This window comes from Episyrphus balteatus, chromosome 4 (assembly GCF_945859705.1).
Source record: "Episyrphus balteatus chromosome 4, idEpiBalt1.1, whole genome shotgun sequence".
Taxonomy (NCBI): Eukaryota; Metazoa; Arthropoda; class Insecta; order Diptera; family Syrphidae; genus Episyrphus; species Episyrphus balteatus.
Window position 1 is genome coordinate 73,002,767 of NC_079137.1, and position 12,663 is coordinate 73,015,429.

General features: G+C 31.4%; 1 protein-coding gene across 1 annotated transcript; it reads right to left on the minus strand.

The window, feature by feature from the left end:
* Positions 1–4,452: 4,452 nt before the first annotated feature.
* Positions 4,453–9,413, minus strand: LOC129918013 (protein SERAC1). The gene is made up of 5 exons (XM_055998303.1): positions 8,993–9,413; positions 6,920–7,088; positions 5,631–6,844; positions 5,478–5,561; positions 4,453–5,417 (listed from the first exon to the last, which is right to left on the minus strand). Exons 1-5 carry the CDS (start codon positions 9,061–9,063, stop codon positions 4,640–4,642), a joined length of 2,316 nt encoding a protein of 771 aa, XP_055854278.1. The 5' UTR covers positions 9,064–9,413; the 3' UTR covers positions 4,453–4,639.
* Between the last annotated feature and the right edge of the window lie 3,250 nt (positions 9,414–12,663).

Sequence of the window (12,663 nt, forward strand, 5' to 3'; positions counted from 1 at the left end):
AAAATATATATTTGAATATAATTAGCGTTAAAGTAAATTAAGAAAAATGTACACTGTGGTGTATGAGTAACTTTTTTTTTTTAATTTGTACATTTTGTAGCTGTAATATGTTTGGCAAAAACTAGTCTTTATAAGTTTTTTTTTGTTTGTTTGTTTTTAACAACGTTTCGTTCGTCACTGAAGGTTGAAGTTTGCAAAACTGTTCTATGATACATGCTCTATACCTAAATGTGCAGCAAAATCTCATTTTTGAAAAAAAAAAAAATGGATATAGCGAGTTTTATTTCTCATCACCTCATTTGAATATAACTGTTTCTTGACTATTGAATAGATTAAGGTCCATTTTCTTAACTCGGAGATGAACATAACTTGAGAATTTTTAATATAAAAATTCTCAAGTTTTGTTCAACTCCGAGTGAAGAAAATGGACCTAAGTTACTTTAAATTTAAATTATTTTCAGTAGTGTTAAAATTCGGAAATGATAAATACAGAGGGGGACTATTTTCATTCATAAAGAAAGGGAAAAGTTAGCCTAGAAATAACTTAAAACAGGTAAAAAAAAACACTGAGACGTGAATAATATCAATTTGTTTCGCTCTTTAAACTATTATTATCAGATATCATAAAAAATATACATATATTAGAAGATAATTAGCGTTAAAACAAATTTAAAAAGGTACACTGTGACGTATGAGTAACTTTTTTGTCTACATTTTTAACTGTAACTGTGCCCTTGTAGGAATTTTTATACTGTATGTATTTATCATTTCCGAATTTTAACACTACTGAAAATAATTTAAATTTAAAGTAACTTAATCTATTCAATCGTCAAGAAACAGTTATATTCAAATAAAGCAATGAGAAAAAAAACTCGCTATATCCAATTTTTACTTGCGATATAGGTACTATGTATATATCAAGTTATGCATTCGTACAAAAAAAAAAGTTGAGATAAAATTTTTCAATGACATTACGATGGTAGACGATGCCAAAAAAGTGGGTCCCGGAAGTCCGTCTGTCTGTCTGTCTGTCTGTCTGTATAAGGAGCTACAGCCTAAACGGATGGACCGATTAATGTCAAACTTGGTATGTAGCATTATTTGGCGACTCTCCAGAGGAGTTTTTGGAATTAATTTTTTTGGACCAAAAATAACGGTACTTGTCATATACCGATTTTAGTAAAATTGAAATATCTCGAAAACGACTCCAACGATTTTGTTTAAAAAATTCAAATGTTAGTTTTAAGCTAAGGTCTATCTTTCAATGAAAATTTTTGTTTTTAAATCATCATTAACGGTACCTGCCATAGAATCGTTTTTTTCAAATCCGATTATCTCTTAAACTGCTTATTCGATTTCAACGAAACTTTTTGTGAAAAAGCATTTATACAATTTAAATATAAACCAAAAATAAAATTTCCAAAAAAATTATTTTTGGATTTAAAAAAAAATTTGAAAATTTTTTTTTGAAAAATCAAATTTTCGAAAATGGGTCATGATATTTTTTTTTAATTTTGTTTTTAGATGTTGATTAGTGATTTCTACAAAATGGCATACCAATTTTATTTTAAAACTTTTTTTCCAAAAAATTATTAATAAAAAATTAGTTTTTTAAAAAACGGCTCTAACGATTTTGAAAATTTTTTTTCTAAAAATGCATGTTAATATCTCAATCAAAACTGCATACTTGTTTTGGAGGGCAATTTAATTTCAGATTTTATTTTAATTTTTTAAAAAAACGAATTTTATTTTTTTTTCCAAATTTCTATATAAAAAGTTTTAAAAATTTAAGCAACTTTAACTCTAAGAGCATGTTCGTGCGACCCAGTCGTGCATTTTATTTTTTTTCAAAAATGAGATTTTGATCATCTTTTTTTTGAACATCTTTTTCCTAGTATTATAGTTATTTAAAAAACTGTATCGTTAATGTATTTTGACTTAGAATTCCCCTATTTAAGTCTACAAGAATTACACATCTTATTCAGCTAATTTAAAGACCTATCTGAAGATACCACTCATTTAGTGATATCACCCACCTCATTGAAGCTGTTGTGAGCACTTAGTCTAAAGTTGTTAAAAAAAACAATCTGAGATTATCGCAAATGATCTGTGGCTATTTTCGAGACTGGATTTTATTTCGTCTTGAAGTCATAGCAAGTTTTCGAGAAAAAATAAATAATATTTTTATTATAAACGATTGATGCCCAAACAATGCTAGCATTTTGGAGAACTCTCCTTTGTCCTTCGAAATTTTTAAGAAAAAATATTTTAAATTTTAGAATCGTAATAAAAAAGTATTTTAAAAAGTGATCATACACTGATACAGGATGCGCAATTTTAGTTTTTATTTACTATATTTAATTTTATAATTTTTTTTTAGTACTGTTGCATGTAAAACTTCATTCGAAATCCGAATTAAACTTACCTTTTGCGTTTAACTGATTTCACAGAAACAAAAAACAATAAGGAAACTTTTAAGACATTAAAAGAAGCTTATTTGTTATTTTACGTAATTAGGCCTGGTACGCAGCTCGCGCTAAATTTTAGCTCCCATACAAATTATAGAAAAACTTTAGCAGAGCTAAAAGCTGTCCCATACAAATTATCGATAACTTTTGTATGGGAATTTTATCTCGGCTAAAATTTAGCGCGAACAGCGTACCAGGCTTTAGGATTAAAAAAATTATATTATTGCTAGCCTTTTTTCGAAAGTTGGCTAAGGCTATAAAAAATTAGGTATTCCGGAAACTGGCTAGTTCAGGGAAACTTATAACACCTTTCATGTTCCAAAATTACTTGTTGTAAAAATAGCTCGCGTATTTTTACAACTCCTATCTTGTTAAACAAATTTGGATTGTATTTCAGTTTTACTATATTTTAGCAAACATTTAAGAAACGCAAATGAAAAATACCTATTTTGGCAGTTATAATAGTAACTTAGTATTCAGATCAATAAACATTTTACACTAAACACATAACACAACAACTAACAATTATTGTTTTGTTTTACGTAATGGTTTCTTGTTGAAGAGCAAACAACACCAAACCTAATATTTTTCTATATCCTTAGCAATCTTCTGTTTGCCATGTAAAATCTTACTAAGTTTTGTACTTATTTTCCAATAAAACACAACTTTTGATTATACCCCCGGATTTATTTTCAAATCCATCGAGGTTCTTTTTATAAAATTCGTTTGAAAATTAAGTGACATTTTTTTTATGAATTTAAAATGTTAGTTTCCTTTAATTGCCAATGGCATATGTATATTTAGTCTGAAAAAAAAAAATACAAACATCTAAAACCAAAATAAAAAAAAAAAATTATTTGGTTTTTCACAAAAAAAAAAAAAAAAAACATTTTAATTTATTAATTTTGAGATGAAATTTTCCAACTGAAAATCATAACAAGATTTCAAAAAATGTAACCTTCACCTATTTTTTTAATGACATCTCACCAACCAAACCTCTTATTACTGAGAAGATAATCTCAGTTGCTGTGTTAAACACTGGTAAACGTAAGTCGCATTTTTTTTCGAAATTTCGAAATGTACTGATAAAATTTTATACTGATAAAATAAGTTTGAGTACTGGCTCAAAGAAGCTTAAAACCGTAGACTATTTGAAAGGAATACCCATTCTCGATTTTTGCTACAATTTGAAGAAGCAATAATTGCGTATGACTGCATATTTATCGGAAACTACATAAAAAAGTTACATTGTTTGAAAACATATGTATCTTCTGCAATGTTTGGAATGAATTTTCTATCCACTTACGAAATATAGAGCCCAACAGGCGGTTACGACACTAAGAATAGAAGAATGAAAATGAACACTCATAAAGGGTAAAACATCAACATATCGCATATATTTAAAGAAATTGAAAGGTACCCCTAATTCCTACTAGGAGTCCAACAAGGGTATTTCTGTTAAAGTTGAATATGATTTGCATCACCAAATACTCTTATTTAATTTAGATATTTAACTCTTTCTCCAAATTCAAGTAAAAAAAATTAAACAAAATTTTTAATATATGAAAGCATAATGATAAATTTATTTTTTTCATTTAATAAAAATATCAAAAAAGAGTTTTCCTAACTGGTATAACAAAGTTTGTTTTTTTTTAATTTTTTTTTTATTTTCAAGGGAAAATAATCCCAAGTTCTTAAATTAAATATACTTTTCAAGCATTGTCCTTCTTCTTTTCTATTTTTTTCAAACAATTACCATAAAGTCAAAAATTTTATAAAAATTCCATTCATAACACAGTTAAATTTCTTTTTTTTTCTTATAAGCTCTAAAGTTTTGTTATTTGTCATTATAGTGATTTTTTAAAATATTTTTTTTTTCTTTTTATGTGGACATGGTATAAGCTCTTTTAAAAAGAGTTTTCTTGTCATTACAAAATATTACAAACTAAAATAAATAACAACTAACAAAAAATAATAATGAGAATACTAAATTTACAAATAATACATTCAAGGTTGTTTGTGAGTTTTAGGTACAAAAAGAAATACAAAACAAAAATATTTTTCATAATAAAAAAATTATTAACAGTCTCTCATAGGCGTAGGTTTAGAGTGCAGGCAGGCACAAGTAGCAAATTTTAGTGTCTTGCAGGAATACAATTCAAATTCCACCTTTAGGCGGTATATCTGACAAAAAATGTTGGAATAATCGACCAAAGGCTAGAACTAACACTCTGCACAGCAGGTGTTGTATAACCCTGCTTCACTGGTACTACTTCTTTTTCTTCTTGTACTTGACTTGGTTCAATTTCAATCGATTCTTCAATCACTCGTAATAGCCTCTGATAAAGAAATGATTGACGGAATATTGGTTTACTCAAACTCAAATGATCATCTTTGAGAATGTAAAAATCTCCATGATCTATCCGTGCTGATTCTTCTGTAACAATACGCAGGGGGAATTTAAATGAAGTCAACATTGTTGGTGTTCCTTCGGCAATGCTCACGATGTTTACATGTCGGAAGCAAGTCTTTAAACAATGCATGAAGCGATTATGAAGTTCGAGGAGCTTTGGAGCATTCTCTTCCATTTCTTTAACTTCAATTGATGGGGAAAGAATTACTTGCATATGTTGCTTCCATTTAGCAATGGGAGAACCTTTATGTGGAGTTCCCAGAAATACAATGCCTCGTGTACTATCTGCAATTTGTCTCACTTGGGGATCTGGGTTATCAAGAGCCTTCATCAACATGATTTTAGTTAGTATTCCACCCATGGAATGACCAATCCAAATTATTGGACGATCTTTTCCAACATCTGATCGAGAAATACGTTCAAGGAGAGATGTGGCTCTTACATCGAAATGCCCTTGACCTTTCTCACAGGGACAGTATTTTGTAAAGTTTGCTGACCATTCACTAACGGCCGATGTGTAGTCTATACCAAGGATTCTATAAAGAAATAAAATATTTAGAAGTCTTCAAAGGGGAATTCATTTTCAAGAAACTCACCTCATATTGGGATGATCCTCAGGCAACCATTCCATCGGCCAGCAATTTGTATATTCTTCACTATCCTGCTTAATCCATTCACTCCTACAAAAAGAGAGTAATAAAAAGTTAGAATTGATAGTTCCAAGGGATTTCTTCAAAGTAAAAACCTACCCATTGACACTAAATTCCCCCTGGCAGCCTTCATTTGCTTTTAATGGAATGTCTGGATGAACAACTTCCCAATCTGGACTTAATTCAGCTTCACTTCTTAAAGTTTCTACCAGCTCTTTTGTAGCTTCATCACTTATTTCCAACTCTTTATCTGTATGTTTGGTCTGACTCATTAATTGACCAACAACTGGTTCCACTGGAACTTTCTTAGCTTTTTCATTCTTCTTGATACCATTTTTGCCATTCAACATTCTTTTGGCTTCTCCAATTAAGAATACATCATCAACTTCATTTGTATAGAATGCATTTTTTCCATAGAGACCAAGTTCCGTTGGAACACGATCCTTTTGGCGCCATGTAATAAATACACCACCCAAAAGACCATGAATAAAGACAACATCAGCTTTTGGTTTAGTCCTTGTCCTCATCAAAGGATGCAAAGGATAAACATTTGGTGGATATTGTGTATAATTTGGATCGTCATGATCTAGATTAGCCAAACATTTAGCTGCTGTAACTTGCAAGCGAATATCATGACCTCTTTGCCATTCAGCAAGGACACCAATCCAACCAGATGCAAAGAAATCTTGTACTGATTCTTCAGACATTGACATATTAGCCAAAACTTTGCATAGTGTCGATAGAGTTTCACTATCTTTGGCAAAGATCTTTTTCAACTCCATCAGGTGCATTAAACCACCTTCTTTAATCAATTTCATGCAGATTTCTTCATCTTTTGTGATATGATGAAGAAAAGCAATAACTTCTTTCAGTAAATCAGTATCTTGAACTGATAGAGAATTGCCTGGTTGTATGAATTCATCAATATCATCACCATGAGGATCAGTAGCTGGAAAGTATTTCTTCAAGAAATGCTTAACACATTCATGTGGTTGAAGATCTTCAAGCATTTTGTGTAAATCAGCTAAAGCATATTTGGGATTCTTAATAACTCCAGCCATATGAACTGGTAGGAACCATCTGGTATCACAACCAGATCGAGCTAGAGAAATTGCAGTTCGAGCATCACAAATTTGTGCCAAATGACGAAAGTCCCAATCTTTTAAATGATCAATGCTTGATAGCTGTTGAATGGCCTTTAGACGTTCATGTTGGTTGCCATTTTGGGCAATGTTAAGGAGACGCCATGCAACAGAGTGTTTGAATGATTTCCACCATTTGCCAACAGGATTGATTATAACATTGATCCAATTCTAGAAAAGAGATGAGGGATTTAGAGACTAGTTCATAAGATCGGGCTTTTATAGAAGAAGTAGGTTGGAACTTACTTTATCTTGTTCCTGCTTGCGTTGTAGTTTCCTCATGGACTCACGATAGATGTGATATTTAATGTAAATGTAGTCAGGGCGTTTTTTCTCGACATCGAGCACACTGGGATTAACTAGTTTCGAGAGAAATTGATTGATTTTGTGCTTCTCGTAAAGCACTAGGCTGCAACTGGAAAGGAAAATAAGGAAATCATCAGTATTTTGTGTTAACTTGGGATGTAAAGGCATGAAATGGGTGAAAAAGGTGGAGTTCTCTAAATTGAACTTAAGTTCAACCTTCAAGTTAGTTCCTATGAGAAATCTAGGGAACTCATTGTCAGGCAAAAGGAGGGCTACTTTTCCTAGATTCAATTATCAGCATTTAAGAAGGGGATCAAATCTGGAGAAATAGTCTTTAAATTGAGTCATGAAGGTTTGGTCGTTCCCTGATAAATGTATCTAGCTAATAGTGACCCTGAGGTTTATCTCAATAATTTGAGTTAATTCCTAAACTGTTGGATCGATTCAGTGGATTTTGTTTTTGCACAGAGAAATAGGTAGTTGACTGCAGAACCGGCATCGTGGGTTCAGGCCCAAGGGTCGGCTCATCAGGTTTTCAAAATCGCCTGCCTGACCATTATTTTGTTCTTTCTTTGTTTCTATCTGTCTCTCTCTTATCTCAGTCAATGGTCGTAGTCGCGAGTGCTGTTAAGTGCCTCTACTTCGTACATTTATGTGCGTTGTACTGTGAAAATAATAAAAATGATAAAGCTCTGTTTTTTTTTGCCGCTTAATTTTTTTTTTAATTATTGGCAGAAACTGGTCTAATATATTTTTTGATTGTTATACTTTTAGAGCTGAATAGTATAACCATTGAAATGACATATGTATATTGTGGGTTGTATAATTTGTTCTTGACTATAAGCTTATTGGTATAAACTGGTCTAATATACACAATTAGTTACTTTAATACTACATAGTTTGGTATAACGCGTATGAAGTGAGTTGCTTCCAAGAGACAAAGGCATATTGTATTCGATGTAAATGGTATAAAAAAGTGAATATGAGCTATAAACTACTAAGTTTCCTTAAACTCTTTCAAATTTATATGCCTTCCCGTTTAGTGGTGCTATATCATTTTTTGATTATTGGTATAAACTGGTCTAATGTATACACCAGTTAAAAGTGTGTTATGCTTTAATTGGTATAAAAGTGCTATATTGAGCCCTTTATTGAAGTCATTTGCTAGAAACTAAGATTAAACTACTATTGTTTTCTAGAATTCCTTAAAAATTTGTTTATCAAATAAATAGAATTTACGTTCTATTACATTTCTATCAAAATATTTTCTTGATTTGTTTATTCAATTCGAATTGAAATAAACAAAAAACATTCAACAAGAAGAAGAATCCTTATATCATCATTGAATTTAAAAATAAAAATGAATAATCTCAGACAATGAGGTAATTCCGCTGCCAAATAAAAAAATTCATCGTCTAAACATTTTTCATCAATCAACACGTGAGAATTCGAATTATGAAAAACCAATTTGTTTTAAATAAAATTAACATCGCATTCGCATTGTGTTTCCAGCCAAATTGTTTATTCATAGAAGATAGAAATAATTTCCCTTTTCAAGAAACAGATGTTTATGAAGGTTGTTGAACATCCAACAGAGTGCGTCACTTTTTATCATACGATTAAATCTCCTTTCTCTTTTACTCTAATGAGCATACGTCATTTTTTTTTTGTATGAACAACAGTTGTTTTTGTTATTCATATTTTTTGGTATGATTATGACGGAGAAAAAACATAAATAAACATAAAAAAAAACCACGTCAGAACTTCATCTGTTATCTCTTTCTAACAAAATCGTATGTTTTTGTGTTAATTCAACAAAGTTTTTGATATACAAAATTATAAATGAAGGGTGTGGGTGGAATTTTGGTTTTAAATTTCAATTTGAGTTAACATAAAGAATTCTTAAGAAAACCTCCCAAAAATTAAACAAAAAAAATGAATTTTAAACTTTTATTTATGAATGAAATAGATGACATTTGACAAAATGACGTTTAACTGTATTTTTATGCTTACCCTGTCAAAATTCCAACGGCACTATAAAATTTCCTACTTTGAGCAATTTTTCTCAATGAATCTGTCATCATCTGCAAAAATTTCAGGCGCTGCGGGCCTTTTTTTTAAATAAATTTACTTTTTGTTATAAAATTCACTTAATTTCGCACTTTTATTATAATTTTATTTTTTTTATCACTGAACTTTTGAAATCACTTTCTAGTAATTTCCTTTGTCTTCTATATGCAGTTTTTTTTTTTGTCTTTTTCTTGTTTTGAGTTGTATTCACTATGAATTTCAATTAGATATTAAGAGGGCCACGGCTCGCGCAAGTGAATTTATAAAACGTGAATAATATTTTTTTGTTGTGTTTGTTTTCGCGTTTATTGGCATCAAAGTGAAAATAGTTTTTTGTTATCTTTTTTTTTTTTTGCTGTTGTGAATTAAATTTTTACAGCTATTTCATTGTAGTTTCGTTGATTGACTGAATGTTAGAAGAGTATAAAAATATAAATATCCTAAAAGGGGAAATGTGGGAAATTTTATGTGAATGAAGCTATTTTGCTTTGTCTTAATTGATAAGATGATGATGGAGTAAAAGAGAAAGGAAGAATGTGTGAATTTGAAGGTAAACATTTTTGTTTACATTTTTTTTGCTACTTGTTTTTCTAGTTGGATAAAGTTTTGATGTGTGGTGATAAGTGTGTTGGGGTTTGTTGTTGTTTTTTGCAATAGAGAGATGTTAGTAGGTTGTTTGTTTTTGATTTTTTTTTATTCATCATAAAACTACGAAATTATCTTGCAATTTGTAGATCAAATGTATGTAGGTAGGTACAGTGAGTAAATTCAGTAAAATTTGATTCAGTTTAGTTCAATTAAGGGCCAATTTTTCAATACTCAGATAAACCTCAGTTAGAGCTTATTCATAGGAATAAAAGTTTTTTTATATTGACATTTGGCAGTTTTTATTCTTCTGATAGTCTAACTGACGATTGAAAAATCAGGGCTAAATATATTTTTCTTTATTCGCAATTTTTAGTTGGAAACTAGGAATACTATAGCAATGTTTTAGTGAAACACCGAAGTCCTGTTAGTAAGAAAGTAACAGAGTCAAAAAACCAAACTTTCTGGAAATTACATATTTAAACTTTTTTTCTTTAAGCAAAAATAAGCTGGGATTTATGATTTGGAATAATTTGAAACTATGGAGCATTCATACAAAAAAAAAACCTAAGGTCAGATTGGTTATGGATTTGGAGCGCTTTCGTACCATTTAAAAATGCAGTTGAATCAGCAAACGAGTCTTCGCACAGTTAGAAATTCATTAAGAATCTTACCCGTGTTTCAAAAAAATAAATTTGTATCATTTTCAACACAGTAAGAATACCTACCACCAATGAGTACCTACCTATCTAGCAATGAAACGGGTGCTCAGATCAAATAGCTATCACATGTTTAAAGGTAAGTTAGTTCCAAATTCCCATTAAATATATGAAATTTCTAGAACCATCACGTTTTTACGCACTTGCCAATTAAAGCATTATACCTTTCTTGTTATTTTTTTTTTGTTTGAAGTTTTCGTTTTGCTTCTATTTAATCGAAAAAAGGGACAGATATAGTTCTGCGAAACATGTTAACCCATTTACTCCCAAAGTCGTTTAAAACTAAAAATTCAAAGGACCATGGGCACTTTTGTATGGACTTTGGGCCCAATTTCAACATTGCTCAACAGTGATGAAACGAATGTCAAATGAAAGGTCTTGAGAAGTACTTTAATTTATTATATGGGGGTAAAGTCGAAATCGAGCGCAAAAGTGGTGTTTTTGACCATTTTATAAAATAGTACTCAAAATGAAAAAAAAAAATATATTTAAAAAAAGTGGCAACACTTACTATGTATAAAGTGTTTCACCTTTTTCAAAAGCTAGACATCCCACCTTTAATTCAGTATTAAAATAAAGTTATTTCTTTTAATAGTTTTCGAAAAAAATGATTTATAAATAAAAAAATGTAAAAAAATAAGGTAAAATCAAAATATTTAGTTCTAATTTTTTCTCACTTTTTGTGAAATAAAGCTCTAAAATGACTTTTTTCACTGCACTATCAATTTATCATACACAGAAAACCAAATAGTTTTATCTCTTCTAGTTTTTAAGAAAATCGAAAATTACTAAAACATCATTTTTTCCATACGATTTTTTATGCTGAGTCCTGAGTATCAAGTTTGGATAAGTGTAATCGAAGTCTCCTATTTTGTGAAAATAGACCTATTCCTAATACTTATGTAGGGCCAGTTGTACAAACGTGGTTCAGCCTCGGATCAGGAATTTAACCCACCGATTTCCGCGGATTAGCTGCGGATCAACTTCGGTTCAAACATGGATGTGGCTGTTTTTGATGAAAAGAGAATTAGCAAAATGAAAGACAGTTCGGTTAATATTTCTATAAAGTAAATTCAGTTTATTTAAAATGAGTTGTGTTCTCTTTCAGTAGTTTAAGACGACTGACTATTGTTTTACATTAGCACAAAGAAAAACTAGAATGAAAGAAGTACGGATGAAGGGATGAATGTAGACTCACATTGGATATATTTATCTTTTATTTTCAACACCCTTCCTCAATGTGAATCTGCATACATTACTATCAAAAAAGTTGATTAATTTAAATTCATTAGTTTCACAAAATGACAATGTTTTTGTTTTGATAAATTTTTCGTTAGCACATCTGCTATCATATTATCAGTTGAAACAAATTTTAACTCGATGTCACCGCTCTGGATAACCTCACGGACGAAGTGGTGTCTGATGTCAATATGTTTTGACCTGGCATGGTAGACTGGATTCTTTGCCAAATTTTGAGCGCTGAGATTGTCTCCATGCATGATTGTCGGTGTACCAACTTCGCCACAGCCGATTTCGATGATAAGACGTCTCAGGAACAGGGCCTCTTTCGCAGCTGACGACAGAGCCATGTACTCAGCCTCTGTACTACTCAAGGCTACACAATTCTGCTTCTCTGACTTCCAGGAGATCGGTCCGCCAGCCAAGAAAAACACGTACCCGGTGTATGATCTGCGATTACTTAAATCGCCACCCCAGTCCGCGTCCACGTAGCCTTCAAGTGCCTGACCACACGCACGATAATTTAGCTTCTTGTCAATCGTAGATGCAAGGTACCGCAATACATGCTTCACACCTGCCACATGTTCACTATGCGGGTTGTTGTTTCTTTGCGCCAGTTTCACAACTGAATGATAAATATCAGGCCTCGACGTTAACGCTAGCCACATCAACTCGCCAATGACGGACTGATATGCCGTTGGATCTTCAGACGCACAACTCTTTTTATCGCAAGCCACTTGAAAGCCAGCATCTAATGGCGTCGCCACAGGTCGGCACTGTTGCATGTCATGCTTCTGTAGCATGTCTTTGATATACAACGTCTGATTCATCAACACATCGCCTATGTCACCATCTCGCTCAATTTGCATGCCTAAAAACATCTGCAACGGACCCTTATCGACGCACTCGAACTTCGTTGCTATCATTGATTTGATTTGCATCAGATCTGTCTTTCTCTTGCACGCTATAAGCAAATCATCTACATAAATTAGTATCAAACAAAGATTACCTTTTATGTCTTGCTTATACAAGCATGGCTCGTTCTGGCACGGAGTAAACCCAATATCGCAT

Coding starts and splice junctions, on each gene's coding strand:
- LOC129918013 (XM_055998303.1), bottom strand. CDS start 9,063: ATGATGACAGATTCATTGAGAAAAATTGCTCAAAGTAGGAAATTTTAT. Junction 7,089..8,992: donor GCCGTTGGAATTTTGACAGG/GTAAGCATAAAA, acceptor TTTCCTTTCCAG/TTGCAGCCTAGTGCTTTACG. Junction 6,845..6,919: donor GCAAGCAGGAACAAGATAAA/GTAAGTTCCAAC, acceptor TCTCTTTTCTAG/AATTGGATCAATGTTATAAT.